The sequence below is a fragment of the Oncorhynchus masou genome, chromosome 16 (assembly GCF_036934945.1).
Source record: "Oncorhynchus masou masou isolate Uvic2021 chromosome 16, UVic_Omas_1.1, whole genome shotgun sequence".
Lineage (NCBI taxonomy): Eukaryota > Metazoa > Chordata > Actinopteri > Salmoniformes > Salmonidae > Oncorhynchus > Oncorhynchus masou.
In genome coordinates this window covers 20,760,535-20,779,091 of record NC_088227.1, presented here as the reverse complement: position 1 = coordinate 20,779,091, position 18,557 = coordinate 20,760,535, and the positions used below count along the sequence as shown (strand labels likewise).

General features: G+C 47.9%; 1 protein-coding gene across 4 annotated transcripts in view; it reads right to left on the bottom strand.

Moving 5' to 3' along the window:
* The window catches only part of LOC135557643 (protein enabled homolog), a 145,675-nt gene that overhangs the window by 32,383 nt on the left and 94,735 nt on the right, over positions 1-18,557 (bottom strand). For all 4 annotated transcript variants that reach the window (XM_064991115.1, XM_064991117.1, XM_064991118.1 and 1 more), the window contains one exon: positions 8,368-8,449. In XM_064991115.1, coding sequence (XP_064847187.1) covers positions 8,368-8,449 — 82 coding nt within the window. The remainder of the gene's footprint in view (positions 1-8,367; positions 8,450-18,557) is intronic.

Here is an 18,557-nt window from a genome sequence, read left to right as displayed (position 1 = left end):
AGGAGACCAGTCAGAACTGTGCGGGGGGGGTGGGGTGGGGGGGGTGGGGGGGCTTGACAGTATGAATGCCTCAGGACGAGGGCAGAATAGAAATGACCAAATTAGAACCAAGGTTGGGGCAAGAGCAGATGTTAGGCAACATGGGATACAGTTACAGAACATCCTTTCCACAAACAGATGTTAGGCAACATGGGATACAGTTACAGAACATCCTTTCCACAAGCAGATGTTAGGCAACATGGGATACAGTTATAGAACATCCTTTTCACAAGCAATGTTAGGCAACATGGGATACAGTTACAGAACATCCTTTTCACAAACAGATGTTAGGCAACATGGGATACAGTTACAGAACATCCTTTTCACAAACAGATGTTAGGCAACATGGGATACAGTTACAGAACATCCTTTTCACAAACAGATGTTAGGCAACATGGGATACAGTTACAGAACATCCTTTTCACAAACAGATGTTAGGCAACATGGGATACAGTTACAGAACATCCTTTTCACAAACAGATGTTAGGCAACATGGGATACAGTTACAGAACATCCTTTCCACAAACAGATGTTAGGCAACATGGTATACAGTTACAGAACATCCTTTTCACAAACAGAGAACATTCTGCATTGAGTCAGCGTCTTTGGAGTGGTATGAGAACAAATTGCAAACAGTCCAAGCTTTTGGGTGTAGCAACAGTGTGATGCTGTTATCCTTTATTCCGACAGCCAAGGAAAGCAAAGCGGCAGAATCACAAAGCCTGTAAAGCCCACAGTCCAGTCAGTCAGAGCAGCTTTCCTCATTGGCTCAGAGGCCTGAACAGTTTTGTCTGTGTGGACTGATGCCCAGTTAGTCCATATGGAGCTACTCTGTAAAGGACTCAGTCCAAATCTACAGCTCACAGTCACTACCACGTGTCCCCCTAGCCAAGTGCAGGAGACCAGTTCAGAACACTAGTCAAGGAGGGGAATTCATTTTTGTCCAACAGCAGCCCTGTGTGTGTTGGACACTAACAGAACACAAATACATACAGTACACTGTGTACAAAACATTAGAAACATGGACTGACCAGGTGAATCCAGGTGAAAGCTATGATTCCTTATTGATGTCACTTGTTATATCCACTTCAAATCAGTGATGGATGAGGAAGGGGAGGAGACAGATTAAAGTGGGATTTTTAAGCATGGAGACAATTGAGACATGGATTGTGTGTGTGTGTGTGCCATTCATAGGGTGAATGGGCAGGAGAAATGTTTTACAGTGCATTCGGAAAGAATTCAGACCCCTAGACTTTTACATTTAGTTACGTTCCAGCCTTATTCTAAAAATATATATATTTTTAAATTCCCCTCATCAATCTACACACAATAACCCATAATGACAAAGCGAAAACAGGTTTAGACATTTTTGCAAATGTATTAAAAATAAAAAACAGAAATACCTTCTTTACATAAGTTTTCAGACCCTTTGTTATGAGACGTGGAATTGAGCTCAGGTGCATCCTGTTTCCATTGAGATGTTTCTACAACTTGATTGGAGTCCACATGTAGTAAATTCCATTATTTGGACATGATTTGGATTGGCACACACCTGTCTATATAAGGTCCCACGAGACAGGATTGAGTTGAGGCAGAGATCTGGGTAAGGGTACCAAACAAATGTCTGCAGCATTGAAGGTCCCCCAAAACACAGTGGTCCCCATCATTCATAAATGGAAGAAGTTTGGAACCACCACAAGACTCTTCCTAGACCTGGCCGCCTGGCCAAACTGAGCAATCGAGGGAGAAGGGCCTTGGTCAGGGAGGTGACCAAGAACCCGATAGTCACTCTGACAGAGCTCCAGAGTTCCTCTGTGGAGATGTGGGAACCTTCCAGAAGGACAACCATCTCAGCAGCACTCCACCAATCAGGCTTTTATGGTAGAGTGGCCAGACTGAAGCCACTTCTCGGTAAAAGGCACATGACAGCCCACTTGGAGTTTGCCAAAAGGCACCCAAAGGACTCTCAGACCATGAGAAACAAGATTCTCTGGTCTTATGAAACCAAGTTTGAATTATTTGGCCTTAATGCCAAGCTTCACATCTGGAGGAAACATGGCACCATCCCTATGGTGAAGCATGGTGGTGGCAGCATCATGCTGTGGGGATGTTTTTCAGTAGCAGGGACTGGGAGACTAGTCAGGATCGAGGGAAAGATGAACGGAGCAAAGTACAGAGAGATTCTTGATGAAAATCTGCTCCAGAGTGCTCAGGACCTCCGACTGGGGCAAAGGTTCACCTTCCAACAGGACAAAGACCCTAAGCACACAGCCAAGACAACTCAGGAGTGGCTTCGGGACAAGTCTCCTTGAGTGGCCCAGCCAGAGACCAGACTTGAACCTGATCAAATATCTCTGGAGAGACCTGGAAATAGCTGTGCAGTGACGCTCCCCATCCAACCTGACAGAGCTTGAGAGGATCTGCCGAGAAGAATGGGAGAAACTCCCCAAATACAGATGTGCCAAGCTTGTAGCGTCACACCCAAGAAGACTTAAGGCTGTAGGTTGCTGCCAAAAGTACTGAGTAAAGGATCAGGTTTTGTTTTGTCATTATGGGGTATTGTGTGTAGATTGATGATGGGAAACAACAATTTAATCAATTTTAGAATAAGGCTGTAAATGATGGAAAAAGTCAAGGGGTCTGAATACTTTCTGAATGCACAGTAAGTGCCTTTGAATGGTGTATAGTAGTAGGTGCCAGGCACACCGGTTTGAGTGTGTCAACAACTGCAACGCTACTGGGTTTTTCACACTCAACAGTTTTCTGTGTGTATCAAGAATGGTTCACCACCCAAAGGACACCCAACTTGAAACAACTGTGGGAAGCATTGGAGTCAACATGGGCCAGCATCCCTGTGGAACGTTTGACACCTTGTAGAGTCCCTGTCCCGACGAATTGAGGCTGTTCTGAGGGCAAAAGGGGGTGCAACTCAATATTAGGAGGTTGTTACTGATGTTTTGTGCTGCCACAGCTGCAGGTGATTGAAGCTGTCCCTCCACCACTAATACCATGTGATCTCAATGTCAAGCAGCAAAGAAAAGCTCCTCAATCTCCCTGCATCAGTATGAAGGAGATCAGCCTTTGGTCTCAGCACTTGCAGCGCTACAGCCAACCTGCTACAGCTTCACACTAGTTATTTATATGCGCCATTATTCCAGCTCGTGTCTTTTTTATCTAACGGCAGGTTAATACTGGGAATCCCCGGTACGTTTAAAGAGGCGCCTAACAGTCTTCCCATGGCTGTGGTGTCTGTGGCGTCTTCAGAGGGACTGGGATTGAGGATTGGGGGGTAAGGAGAAAAAATAAATCCACATCTTTGTAATCCTCTGGAAACCACAACCAGCAACATTCTGACCAAGGAGAGAAATCCGAATATTTATTTATTGTGTGGTGGGAAAAAAATGACAGAAATAGTCACAGTAGACGTAGCAATGCACGACAGAGCACAGAATGGATTTCAGAGATGGATATACAAACAAGCAGGGCTGATTTCATGTGGTCATTCAAGAATTGTGTGTCATTGTGGGATGTAATGTCAATGGGGTTTCAACATTATTGCTCTTTCCCCTCACGCACATACACTGTGTAGAAAACATTAGGAACACCTGCTCTTTCCACGACACAGTCTGACCAGGTGAATCCAGCTGACAGCTGATCCCTTATTGATGTCACCTGTTAAATCCACTTCAATCAGTGTAGATGAAGGGGAGGAGATGGGTTAAAGAAGGATTTTTAAGCCTTGAGACAATTGAGACATGGATTGTGTATGTGTGCCAATCAGAGGGTGAATGGGAAAGACAAGATTTAAGTGCCTTTGAACAGGGTAGGTGCCAGGCGCCCCGGTTTGAGTGAGTCAAGAACTGCAACGCTGCTGGGTTTTTCAAGCTCAACAGTTTCCCCAAGAATGGTCCACCACCCAAAGGACATTACATTTACATCCAGCCAACTTAACACAACTGTGCGAAGCATTGGAGTCAACATGGGCCAGCATCCCTGTGGAACGCTTTGGACACCTTGTAGAGTCCCTGCCTCGACGAACTGAGGCTGCTCTGAGGGGAAAAGAGGATGCAGCTTAGTATTAGGAAAGTGTTCCTAATGTGTTGTACACTCAATCACACACACTGATCCCTGGGATACCATGTGCTGCCTTGAGGCCATAGCTGAGTAGTCAGAGAGCTGTTTGGCTGAGTCCACGCCACTAGTCTGTCCAGCTGGAGCTACGAGTCAACAGCTGGGCCTTTTGCTCGCTATCCCTCTCACCCCTTTCCTCCTTTTAATTTGACATCTGTTCCCTTGGCAATCAGTATTTTATTAAGATATTCCATGCAGAGAGGAAGCAGCCAGGTGTAGTGTTGCTGACAGTACTAGTTTTAACTGTAGACAGAGCAGAGGCACACAGAGGAGAGATCAGCTCTGGAACAAGAACAAACTGGACCTCTGCATTACTGAAGGGTCACCAGCACCGACCACAGAACAGTTCTTAACCCTGGTGGTGTTAGGCTATTCCACGACAAGGCTCGATGATGGGATGGGTCTATTGGAAAGCTACTATGAACAGACAGTCATTTAATCATTGGGGTTATTTATAAAAGGAAAGAAAACAACAGTGACCTTTAAAATACACCTATCACTAAAGATTAGAGTGTGAGCTCATGGTTAAGCATGCCTGACCTTCAGGCTAAATCTAAGGCGGAATTATAGACCAACAAAATTGTTAGTAAAAATAAAGCACTTTCAGGGTTGGGGTCGGTAGGCTGTCCCCTGATAGTAAACAGACCTCTCAATGAAAGTGTGTGTGTGTGTTCACCAGTGCGTGCTTGCATCCTAGTGTTGATGTGATTCTGCATGTGCGTGTTTTTGAGAGAGTACGGATGAGTGTGTGAGCCTGCGCGGGTGTAGCCTATAATCAACCCTCTCCACTCCATCTCCCCAGGGTTGGTCGGGCAGGATTGTTGCGAGTTTGCGTCACCGGGATGACATCAGGCATTAAGCACCCAGGCCAGTTACATTGACTGCAACAGCTAAATATAGATGAGGGCCGGACCAGAACAGAAGAGATTCAGAATGAGGGGGAGGCTCAGGGCCAGATCCATTACACACACTAAAAGAACTCCTTTGAACACATTCAGGCCTTTTGTGTTTCTGGAAGAGAAACAAAGATTGGGTCAGATATCCTTACAAGGAGTTGTCCTACTACTCACAGTAAAGGAATGCTCCCTCTAACACTAGAGTAGGGCGCTATGGCACAGACCGACACATTGCTATGTCAGGTATGTCTCTGTATGATGTCATACACCAACCAGGGAACATTCAGAACATTTGGAACGGTCCAGGGACATTCTTTACAGGGAGAATACGGTGAAAATGTTTTCCCCCTGAGACATATGTCTGAATGTGTACTGTAAGTATTTTAGACAAGGTAATCACTCAGCAAGCCTATTAGGACCAGGCCACCCACCTCTCAAGCCCCCCTCCCTGTGTGTGTGCACCGCATGTTAGCATGGAGCAATAATCCAGCTTGTTAATGACAGGGTTAATATCAAATCCATGTCAGGACACAAGTTCACGACTGTCAGATGGCAGAGAGCGGGCCGGGTCGACTTTACGAGGCTCCAACTTAAACAAGTCACTTCATGAATTTGTTCTCCAGTACAACCACGCACACAACCACGCACACCGATGTAACACTAAGAACAAGGCCATTAAAAACGGCTAAAGTACAGGATATGAACCAGAGATGCGATATACTCTATGTAACTGCATCTGAGTCTAACATGGATGGGTATGAATGATGAGAGGTTTTACAAACATACAATACGACGACACATTCCCAAGGCAGTCGCTACCAATAAACTGTGGCCAACTAAATGATCAAGTGGCCTTACAGCAGGCCTTGGTGTCTCAGTGAGTCTGGTGAAATAAGATGATTCATTTCATTCGAAGTGTATGTGTTGGCGGAGTCATAAATGATTGGACGATGGTGGCAGGTTTCATTAGGGGACAGGAAGGGACCACAAAGAGACCAAAAAGGCCAGATACACAACGACCGGACTGACACGCACACAAACACACAGAATCTTCTCATTCTTTCTTACTCACTGAACAATCGTCACGGTTAATTGTCCATAACGACTAGTTGCTACTAAAGAAACCAAATCTAGGCCCATTAACAAAAAAATGTCATGTATGATTTATCTTTCGACTGTAAAGCTGTTAAACTAAAAATCCCATGGGCAGGGTGTCTGGGATTGAAACGTCCCTGACTCACACAGAACCACTTCAAATACAGAACCACTTTAACTTCAAATCACTGCAGTTCCTTTACAGTCTGAGATGCAGACGATATATACTGCTGCCTGCTGCCATACCAGGATTCAGAACTCATTCATAACACAGTACAGCACCTGGACCACCACCAGCCGCTGACACTACAACCATCACACACTCTCCCCCTATACTACCTGTCAGTCAGGCAGAATATCTAAATCCACAGCATATTCCTCTGTAACCAGCTGGAGAACAAGGAGAGAAGCCCAGGGCCAATCCAACCTCCCAACACTCACTACTGAACTGCTGTGACGCAGGATATGGTAATGAGTTGACTTCAGTCACCTTCAATCCGGGTGGTTATATTGTCACGATGCCACGTCTTCGTGTACACAGGGACAGGACATGAGGCAGTCCCTGTGTGGGCCTGTGAAATTAGGCTGCATGTAATTAAATAACATGTGACAGGTTTCTGTGATCAGGTGAGAGAGCAGCTGGCTCAGATTAATACTGCTGCTACAATGCTACACTGCACTGCCCCCACTGACGAATAGGGGGTCTCTTCTCCACACAGAGAAATACAGAGTTAGCAGCATACACTCATTACTATTACCTACGGGGGAATAGGAGTCTGGCAGTTTAAGGAGAAGGAAAAACAATTACAGGTACAATATCCCCTCTAAGACCCGCAAAGCAGAACGGACTGCATTAACCAGGAGAAAACACAACACACTTAACCTTCTGTAAAAGCTGAATATGAATGCGGAAGAGATCTCATGCCAAGCGTTATTGAGTGTGTATGTGTGTAGCAGGAGGGAGGCTCAGAGGATTTAGAGCAGTGGGTTTTTAGAAGTGGAGAGAAAGCCTGAGCCAAGGTCTCCCGAGAGTGATAGGGGCTCGCTGTAGAATAGCTTTTCATTAAGAAGGTCTCTGAGTATCAGTCCATTTCAGATCCTCGCTCTCTCTCTCTCTCTGTCTGTGTGTGTACGTGTGTGTGTGTGTGTGTGTGTGTGTGTGTGTGTGTGTGTGTGTGTGTGTGTGTGTGTGTGTGTGTGTGTGTGTGTGTGTGTGTGTGTGTGTGTGTGTGTGTGTGTGTGTGTGTGTGTGTGTGTGTGTGTGTGTGTGTGTGTGTGTGTGTGTGTGTGTATTAAGCCAGCTCCTAACCTTGTGCTGTAAGTTTACCATTGTACTCAGCAGGGGATAAGTGTTTTGTGATTCCACCGGACATGCTGATGTGGTGCCTGTTTACTACAGCCTGCTAGTCACAGCCCCCCCATCATCCTCCCACCCAGCCCTGCTTTACTCTTCTCCAGGGGTGTCTGCCGCTGTGCCTGAACACAAACTGGCAACCATCAGCCTCTCCCGGTACAAGAATGTTGGGCTGCCGAGTGGCGCAGCGGTCTAAGACACTGCATTTCAGTGCTATAGGTGTCACTACAGACACCCTGGTTCGAATCCAGTCTGCATCACAACCGGCCGTGATTGATAGTCCCGTAGGGCGGCGCACAATTGGAGCAGCGTCTTCCGGGTTTGGCCGGTGTAGGCCGTCATTGTAAATATGAATTTGTTCTTAACTGACTTGACTAGTTAAATAAAAGGTAAAACATTTAATACAAATGTTAGAGAACACCGCCTGCAGGCAACCAGACTCTCCACCACTTGCAGGCAACCAAACTCTCCACCGCCTGCAGACAACCAAACTCTCCACCGCCTGCAGGCAACCAAACTCTCCACCGCCTGCAGACAACCAAACTCTCCACCGCCTGCAGACAACCAAACTCTCCACCGCCTACCTGGTTAATATGGGAGTGGCGAGGCTGGAGAGATGATATGCTTTGGGATCAATAGACCGTCCATATCCACTCTAAAGTACTTGGAACAATATATTTAGGCAAGCAGGCACTGTCGAGCAGGGCAACTGTCCAATTGGCTCATATCTGATTGAAACACTGAACTCAAACAGGGAATTCTACTTAGAAGTGTGTGTAACATCACTGGGCTGAGGAATAGTGTTGTGTTTAGTGTTCTTGTGTCCAGTGGCGTTGTAGGCCTAGATCTTACCTTCTCTGCATCTCCAGGTCCTCTGGCGAAGGTCCATTCTGAACCTGGGGGCTCTGGGGGCTCTGTCTTGGCAACGTGGGGCCTGTAGAGAGAACACAGAGACGGTCACATATCTGCTCGGAGAAAATGGCCTCTGGACTCGTGGCTTTTGACTTAAATCTCAACTCCTAAACATTGACGTCAATGTAGTCTGATTTCTGTTCCACCAAGTCATTCTCAGCATTTCTTTCAAAATCAGGATAGATCAAACCCAAACCGCACTTCAACTACCTCCTCCTAAACTCTCTTCCCTTCTCCTTTTCAGGCCAAACCGATCCTTTCAAGCATAATTCACTGGCGGCCGGCTGGGTAGTGACCCAATGTCTGATCCACTCCCAGAGCTGTCCGTCAGCTTTCTCTCAAAGGTACTCCAACCAATCAGCAATCATATCCACTGACGGTACTGGACCACTGCCAAAGGGTCATGGAGTGACAAAACCACTGATTACCTGGGGATTGTAGAGACAAGGCCATCGAAAGAAAACACAAACACACATGATCAATCAGTGAGAGAGCTCCACATGTCAGGGACCAAATATATATTGCCGTTGACAAAAGGTATACATGCTGAAGTGGTTCTAAGTGATTCACTGAAGCCTACGTTCGATAGGTGAAAAGCCTCCACGGTGGTGGCCAGACTAAGAGTGTATCGACCGAAGTTGGAGGGCTTGGATCTGCCCAAAAGAGAAGAATCGTCAGAGGCTGTCAGTATTCTGGCTGACTAGTGTCTGTGTCGAGCAGTGATACATTGATATGCTATTCCAGACAGACAGAGAGCGGGACAACGAGGAGTAGAGGGAGGGCTCCAGATCTGAGAGAAGAATACGGATTTGATCCGGAACGGTTTGGCAGCAGTGACTCCTATATAACCTTCTGTCCATACACCAGACCTGCTAGTGACAGTCCACAGCCACCAGGTTCAGGCCTCTACACTCCTCAGCCACAAGCCGATCTGCTGAACAAGCATGTACCACCTATGAACTGCTACAAAATGGAATATAATGTTGTGGATAAAGGTCGAAATGACAATTGCATGTCAATTACAACGTCTAAAGACCTGCATCACTACACCATATTTTTTTAGCCTTTATTGGTGTGGTTTTTTGGTAAGTTGATCAAAAACAAGTGGAATCACAAAAAAAGGCGTCTGGACCCTTCAACAACATGCTATTTACATCACAAATAGAGATTTGGTCATACAAAAAGAAAACGTATCCTTTAAAAGGCTCATATAGACCCAGCCTGGCCTCTTTGGCATGGGCCTCTTGATCAATGTCTGTCTGGACAGTAACAGTGTTGTGAAAGGACCCCTCCCCTCGCAGAGAGTTAGACATTGAGCTAAATTAATTTTGGACATGGGACTAGGAGCAATGCATTCAGATAATCACGTTATGTAATGAGAAACAATAAGTAGCTACGTGGGGAACTGTGTTTTCTTCCTGTACACCAGCACTGAACAGTAAAGAAACTCCAGCTCTCATCGACAATGTCTCGATTTATGTTGTGGAACGAATCACCCAAACCTAATAACAAAGCAGTTTCCTTTTCCAACCACTAAATCAAGCAGTATTAAGTTAGTAGCTAGCCATCTGGTGCAGATAGCATCAGGCAGGGTGGTGGGGGTGAGGTTTGCTCCATCCTCTGTCCACAGCATTACTGAATTACAGTCAGCCCTGCTTCTGTTTATATGTTGACACAGGCCATGCGTCCAGGATGACCGCACCCTCCACGGTGTGTGTCTGTGTGTGTGTGTGTGTGTGTGTGTGTGTGTACTCTACAGTCAACAACTCACTCCTCAAAATGGAACCAACAGGCTTCACCACCTTCCCACCCCTTTATGTAACCCCCCCCCCCCCCAAACGCTTCTGCAGCCGTATTCAGGGTATCCAGAGCCAGGTAAGACAAAGCACCCCCGGCTGGCCGGCACCCAACAGCACTTAGTCTCTGTAAAGATGGGCACTGAGTTTTCCACCTCTTTTCAATCCTCTCACATCATTAGATCCAATACTGGGACTGAAATACTTCTGCTGCATGGCTTTACAATCCATCCTGACAACATTTTCTATGGCTAAAGACCGACAACAGTGCATCCACAGTTAAATAAACCATGTTTCATCAAGACTTCCCCGTTACTGAAATACAGACCATACATGATTCTCTGATTAATGCTCGAGAATGTGTCACTGGACTTAGAAACAAATGGTAAGATCGCTATACCTCACAAAACCGCACACAAACACACAAATCCAGTGTAACAGTAGAAGTCCCATTGAGCCAGGGAGCAGAGAGAGCATCATCACACCTACATGATGGCAGGGAGACTGCAGGCCTCTTCTGACAGCACATATACTGCCACAGTCCACCATTCAGGCAGTCTTTATGTGTTCCGACCACAGCCCTGGACCTAGTCTTAACCATAGACAAAGTACCAACTAAAACCCCAGATCCAGTCCCAAACTCAGTCCCAGGCATCATGGCTCCGCTTGCAGCCACCCCATCTGTAGAGCCCTGGGAGCTCAGATAGAGCACCATGTTTCTGGACACACACAGCGTCCCGAGCTGCTACTAACAGTACGCCACGCCTGGAGCCAGGGCTACGCGGATGCTCAGGTCAATAAGACACACAGCAGACAGGCAGGGAGGAGTGAGGAAGGGAGTAGAGAGAGAGAGCGAGAGAGAGAGAGAGAGAGAGAGAGAGAGAGAGAGGGAGGGAGGAGGGGTATTTACAGGATGTAGTCCCACGCTCCAGTTGGTCCACGCGGCACACTTCCTGGTCTTGATCAATTATTCATGGGTGAAGGGCAGAGAACTGCCCCCCCCCCTACCACCCCCCCCCCACCCCCCATCGCCCTTCACCTCATCACACCATGTGTGTATCAATTCTAGAGACAAACCAAGTCAAGAACCCAGAGGGAAGACATGACGAAATGGAAACAGAGACACAGAAAGTGGCACACAGAGTAAGAAGAGAGATGTATACTAGAGAAAGAGCTACAAACAACAAACCAGAGCTTTCCTTTGATCACACTGCCTTGGTATCTTTCCTCACCGGACCGTGAAGGTATTGTACAAACAGCCTGATGGGCTCTCTTCTAATGTGTTATTTTCAAATTAACGACATGTGTTGGTTTCCTCCCTGTTACATCACACAGGTCTACAGAGGAGATGGAGGGAAGAGAGGAAGAGATGAGAGTGGTCTCGGAGGTTTTCCTCTTTCTGTGAAACAGCCATGTTGTGTTACAGCCCCTTCCAGCCCCTGTAGTGTCTCTCTATTCCTACTTCACTGTTCCTGGATCAGGAAGACGTAAATCACTGCCTCGGTCTGTTCCCTGGACTGCTGACCTGGGACCTGTGTGATGGGGCTCTGTCATACTGCTGATGAAGAGGACCAGGTAGAGCCCTATACATACTACTGATGAAGAGGACCAGGTAGAGCCCTATACATAGTGCTGATGAAGAGGACAGGTAGAGCCCTATACATAGTGCTGATGAAGAGGACAGGTAGAGCCCTATACATACTACTAATGAAGAGGACCAGGTAGAGCCCTATACATAGTGCTGATGAAGAGGACCAGGTAGAGCCCTATACATACTACTGATGAAGAGGACAGGTAGAGCCCTATACATAGTGCTGATGAAGAGGACCAGGTAGAGCCCTATACATACTACTGATGAAGAGGACCAGGTAGAGCCCTATACATAGTGCTGATGAAGAGGACAGGTAGAGCCCTATACATAGTGCTGATGAAGAGGACAGGTAGAGCCCTATACATAGTGCTGATGAAGAGGACAGGTAGAGCCCTATACATAGTGCTGATGAAGAGGACAGCTAGAGCCCTATACATACTACTGATGAAGAGGACCAGGTAGAGCCCTATACATAGTGCTGATGAAGAGGACCAGGTAGAGCCCTATACATAGTGCTGATGAAGAGGACAGGTAGAGCCCTATACATAGTGCTGATGAAGAGGACCGGGTAGAGCCCTATACATAGTGCTGATGAAGAGGACCAGGTAGAGCCCTATACATAGTGCTGATGAAGAGGACAGGTAGAGCCCTATACATAGTGCTGATGAAGAGGACCAGGTAGAGCCCTATACATAGTGCTGATGAAGAGGACAGGTAGAGCCCTATACATAGTGCTGATGAAGAGGACCAGGTAGAGCCCTATACATAGTGCTGATGAAGAGGACCAGGTAGAGCCCTATACATAGTGCTGATGAAGAGGACAGGTAGAGCCCTATACATAGTGCTGATGAAGAGGACAGGTAGAGCCCTATACATAGTGCTGATGAAGAGGACCAGGTAGAGCCCTATACATACTACTGATGAAGAGGACCAGGTAGAGCCCTATACATAGTGCTGATGAAGAGGACAGGTAGAGCCCTATACATAGTGCTGATGAAGAGGACCAGGTAGAGCCCTATACATAGTGCTGATGAAGAGGACAGGTAGAGCCCTATACATAGTGCTGATGAAGAGGACCAGGTAGAGCCCTATACATACTACTGATGAAGAGGACAGGTAGAGCCCTATACATAGTGCTGATGAAGAGGACCAGGTAGAGCCCTATACATAGTGCTGATGAAGAGGACAGGTAGAGCCCTATACATAGTGCTGATGAAGAGGACCAGGTAGAGCCCTATACATAGTGCTGATGAAGAGGACAGTTAGAGCCCTATACATAGTGCTGATGAAGAGGACCAGGAAAAAGTTGGAGGGGAAATTATGACTGATGTACTTTAGGTGAGCCAAAATTACTTTTTGGGAGGCCATCTCGGGTAATGGTTATTGATCAATCATGTTGAGAGACGGGAGGCCGGCTCCCCACTGACAAGAGAGACCACAGGCCCAGTCTAATTACCCACAGTCCTCTACATTCTGCTGACAGGCCCAAGGCAGGAGGCACTCAGAGTGAAATTACACATGACTTGGCAAAACTAACAATTACCATTCCATTCCACATGCATTTTCTGGTCAAATATACTGCTGGAAATGTGGGCTGTTAATAGTGTTTACTCTTCAGTGCGCTTCGGTATCAGAGTGACAAATACATGTTGAACCATTAGTTATTTTCTCTAGTGACCAGTAGTAAGTCATTATAGTATCATGCGCTGAGAAGCTCCTGCTCATTTCCAACTAATCTAATTCCACCAATCAATAATCTAAGTAACAGCAAGAGGACCAAAACAAGTCTTAAATCGCCACCAAAACATCAGCTGATTCTCTCCGTCTCACCATACAGATGTAAGCCACTTCTATGTGTCAACAACAGAAACCTAATGCATCCCCAAGTGTTCCATCACTTTCCCAGAGTGACATTAACACCTTCTGGCTGCCTGTCTCATTACTTCAACCCCAACACTACTGCTGTAACACTGCGTGCCACCCGCACATGAATCCCCCCAGACGAGTCTGGAGAGTCTCGCAGCTTTAACACTCACAAACATGCAGTGTCTAAACAATGGCTTCCCCACTTGTGAAATGGAGTGCTGCTACTGTTAACAGGCTGACAGATGTATGGTCGGACGCTGGGAGAGAAACGGAGAGTCGTCAGGGTACAGATGATTGGCCCTCCTGACTCCCCCAGGTTCGCTATCCCTAGGCTATAAGAGTTTCACTGTAGTTTGGGCTGCCAATCAGGTTAAGCAGCTGTGATAGATGATGCGAGGTGCTGCATGTCAGAACATCTTCCTTTACGGTTACAGAGACAGCTTTAGAGGAGTCTAGCTGTCTGCGATGGCAGGCGGCCTGTGATAGAATACTAATGACTGCAGTGCAAGCATTCCTGTCTCCCATAGGAAGACAGACACACAGTACAGACATGTAGACAAATGTAATGACGGGACAGGCCATATACACTACCCACAAACCCTTGCACCTTTCCAAGGTGGGGTCTTATTCTGGGGCAGAGGGGGAGACAGGGAGTCGAGGTGACGGTAGGACAGTGACGTCTCCCCTCTACTCCCCCTTCCCCCTGTCCTTAACAGGGATGTCAGCAGCAGAGCTTGCCATCTCCATTACCCCAGGGAGGGCCACTGATACAGACGCAGCACGCCACACCAGGCCAGCTCAGGTGGCCGGGTGCCTCAGCTCAGGTCTGAGGTACCATCACCTAATAAAAGCCGCTCTGCTTGGAAACACTTCGGCCATAAGCAGACGCAGCGCATATCCCCCCCCTCCATAGGAGAAGGTAAACATTGTATTTCTGGCTCAGCCACAATGTTAGGGGAGGCAACCAGGCCTATAGAGCCCCAGACCAGGCCAGGCCAGCTGGCACCTGTGGATGAGGTCATCATGGAGCTCTGCCAACGCCTCGGAACTAACAGCCCCTACAGAGCACTAGACCCCAGCCTCGGAACTAACAGCCCCTACGGAGCACTAGACCCCAGCCACGGAACTAAGCCCCTATGTAGCACTAGACCCCAGCCTCGGAACTAACAGCCCCTACGCAGCACTAGACCCCAGCCTCGGAACTAAGCCCCTACGGAGCACTAGACCCCAGCCTCGGAACTAACAGTCCCTACAGAGCACTAGACCCCAGCTTCAGAAACTAACAGCCCATACGGAGCACTAGACCCCAGCTTCAGAAACTAACAGCCCATACGGAGCACTAGACCCCAGCTTCAGAAACTAACAGCCCATACGGAGCACTAGACCCCAGCTTCAGAAACTAACAGCCCCTACGACGCACTAGACCCCAGCCACGGAACTAAGCCCCTACAGAGCACTAGACCCCAGCCTCGGAACTAACAGTCCCTACAGAGCACTAGACCCCAGCCTCGGAACTAACAGTCCCTACAGAGCACTAGAACCCAGCTTCAGAAACTAACAGCCCCTATGGAGCACTAGACCCCAGCCTCGGAACTAACAGTCCCTACAGAGCACTAGACCCCAGCTTCAGAAACTAACAGCCCATACGGAGCACTAGACCCCAGCTTCAGAAACTAACAGCCCATACGGAGCACTAGACCCCAGCTTCAGAAACTAACAGCCCCTACGGCGCACTAGACCCCAGCCACGGAACTAAGCCCCTACAGAGCACTAGACCCCAGCCTCGGAACTAACAGTCCCTACAGAGCACTAGACCCCAGCCTCGGAACTAACAGTCCCTACAGAGCACTAGAACCCAGCTTCAGAAACTAACAGCCCCTATGGAGCACTAGACCCCAGCCTCGGAACTAACAGTCCCTACAGAGCACTAGACCCCAGCTTCAGAAACTAACAGCCCCTATGGAGCACTAGACCCCAGCCTCGGAACTAACAGTCCCTACAGAGCACTAGACCCCAGCTTCAGAAACTAACAGCCCCTATGGAGCACTAGACCCCAGCCTCGGAACTAACAGTCCCTACAGAGCACTAGACCCCAGCTTCAGAAACTAACAGTCCCTATGGAGCACTAGACCCCAGCCTCGGAACTAACAGTCCCTACAGAGCGCTAGACCCCAGCTTCAGAAACTAACAGCCCCTATGGAGCACTAGACCCCAGCCTCGGAACTAACAGTCCCTACAGAGCACTAGACCCCAGCTTCAGAAACTAACAGTCCCTATGGAGCACTAGACCCCAGCCTCGGAACTAGCAGCCGCTACAGAGCACTAGACCCCAGCCTCGGAACTAACAGTCCCTACAGAGCACTAGACCCCAGCTTCAGAAACTAACAGTCCCTATGGAGCACTAGACCCCAGGCCCGGAACTAACAGTCCCTACAGAGCACTAGACCCCAGCTTCAGAAACTAACAGCCCCTATGGAGCACTAGACCCCAGCTTCAGAAACTAACAGCCCCTATGGAGCACTAGACCCCAGCCTCGGAACTAGCAGCCGCTACAGAGCACTAGACCCCAGCCACAAAGATCCAGCACCCATGGGATAACCCCAAATGCAACTGTTTTGCATTGTTAGGACATTCCCAATTTGATTAGTAACCATGCATTTAGAGACAAAGCTTTCCACAGGGCACGCCGTGTAACGAAAACGCTCAGCTTGCACTGAACACTCCGAGTCAGCTGAACGGAGCTAACTGAACACTCCGAGTCAGCTGAACGGAGCTAACTGAACACTCCGAGTCAGCTGAACGGAGCTAACTGAACACTCCGAGTTAGCTGAACGGAGCTAACTGAACACTCCGAGTCAGCTGAACGGAGCTAACTGAACACTCCGAGTTAGCTGAACGGAGCTAACTGAACACCGGTGCTGAGCAGATGAGTGTGAAATGGTGCAGCCAGGCACCGTTTGTCAGTCTGCTGATTCAGTCTTTGAAACGGTGTGTGAATTTCACTCTAGCATTCAGGACGATGCCTATCTGTATCTGTTCTGTCAGTACTGGAGGGTTGTACTGGTTGTGTGGACTCGACAGAGCCTGTGCGTCGCTGACTTTGCAGCTTGGAAACTCAGTGACAAAGTTGATGTGATTTTTTTTTCTTTCAAAGATCAGCCATGCACAAAAGCAGAGGTCAAGGCTGCCCTCTCTCTCCTTGCCTTTTCTCCTTCTGCCAGAGGCTTACTGTTGGTTGCTACAGGGCACCAACTTATGGAACACAGCTTAGCAAATCAGGAGAAAGAGCAACTGATCTGTGACCAACCATAAGAGGACTCATGTTCCTTCTGGCAGAACTGTGCCCATCAGTGCATTTAGAGTAGATTACACTACAGGCAACTAAAACCTTGTTTTCACTGACACCTCGGATAGAGCATAACAAATTAATGTTATACAATTTACATAAAGACTTTTGTTCGCACTACTTGATAAGAGAGGCACTCTTCAACTACTGCAATGATTCAGAAGAGCATGCTGTCGGCGGTTTGGTAGCCTTACCCTCCATCACTGGCCTACCCATTACGCCCATCAGCTGTCCCACTATACAACAACACCCTACCCCGCCTCATGGCACCAATACCCAACCATATCTGCAACCCCTTCACCCACCACCCTACCAGAGCAGCTCTACTTACTGCTGAGGATGATCTGAGCGCGACTGATCTTCTGCTGCGGCTGGAAGCGGCTCACTCTGGGAGCAGGCATGTCTGTGGACGCCTGGGAGGCCTTCTCCTCCTCGGTCTCTGCAGCCCTACACCAAGAGGCAGCAGTCTCTCCCCCTCACAGAAGAGTTAGAGGCAGCAGTCTTAGGGAGTAGAGCACCAAACAGCACAGCACCAACCCTGGGCTGGATCACACCAGGGGCCCTCGCTCTCTGGTTCTCACTGCTCCTGATGTCTGGTCTCTCTAGTCTCCTTCCCTGATAAGTACAGAGTTGTAGTCTCTGGTAGGCACAGTGCTGGAGTTTCTCTCTCTGGGCTGTGCTGGGCTGTGCAGGGCAGCTGTTCTGTCAGTTTTGTTAGTAGTAATAGTAGTAGTAGCAAGCTGGCTGCTAGCGGAGAACCTCGCAGCAGCGTGGGCTATGACAATCTGGTGCCAAAGAGCATGAGCTCGTCAATAAAAAGTGCGGCAGGCAGTCGGGCGTCACGTCACACCAACCTCCATATCTACTGGGCGAATGATGCAATGGGGATCACATGGTGGTACGAGTTAAGAAACAAAACACATGCCAGACATCCTGAGACACTGTGGTAGGTGTCTGCACCCCCCTCCCCTTCTCTGTCTGTCTGCAACCCTCAAAGCCAGGCCCTGGGGCTGCAAAAACAAACTCATTTTGGCTCAGGAATGCAGCTTGTTTCTATGACAGTGTCCCTGGCAAGGGGAGGCCACACACACACACAAACACATCCCAGACCTGGGTATAAATATGTATATTTGAGTATTTGTTATTTAAATCTGGTTTTATTTTGTATTTGAATGGTTATTTGTAAAAACCAAATATTCAACCAAATTGTACTTGAAAGTATTTGAGTATTTTCAAATACATTCCAATATTCAACTACTTGAAAGACTTTCACATGCCACCGAGATTGGGCTGTAAAGGCTCAAAATACTAAACAACTTTACATTTTGCCCCTGTCCAAGGAAAACACAACTTCAAGGTCCAGACACAAAAGGAGACGACAGGGACCCGGGACCAACATGACAGACTATCAGTCAGCCCTGCTCCTGTGTTGTTCTCACACACTGATGAGGTCATGGTAACAGGCATAATCGCTCTGTATTCTTCTCTGTCAACAGGCCATCACAACATGGTATTAATACCACAAAGATGC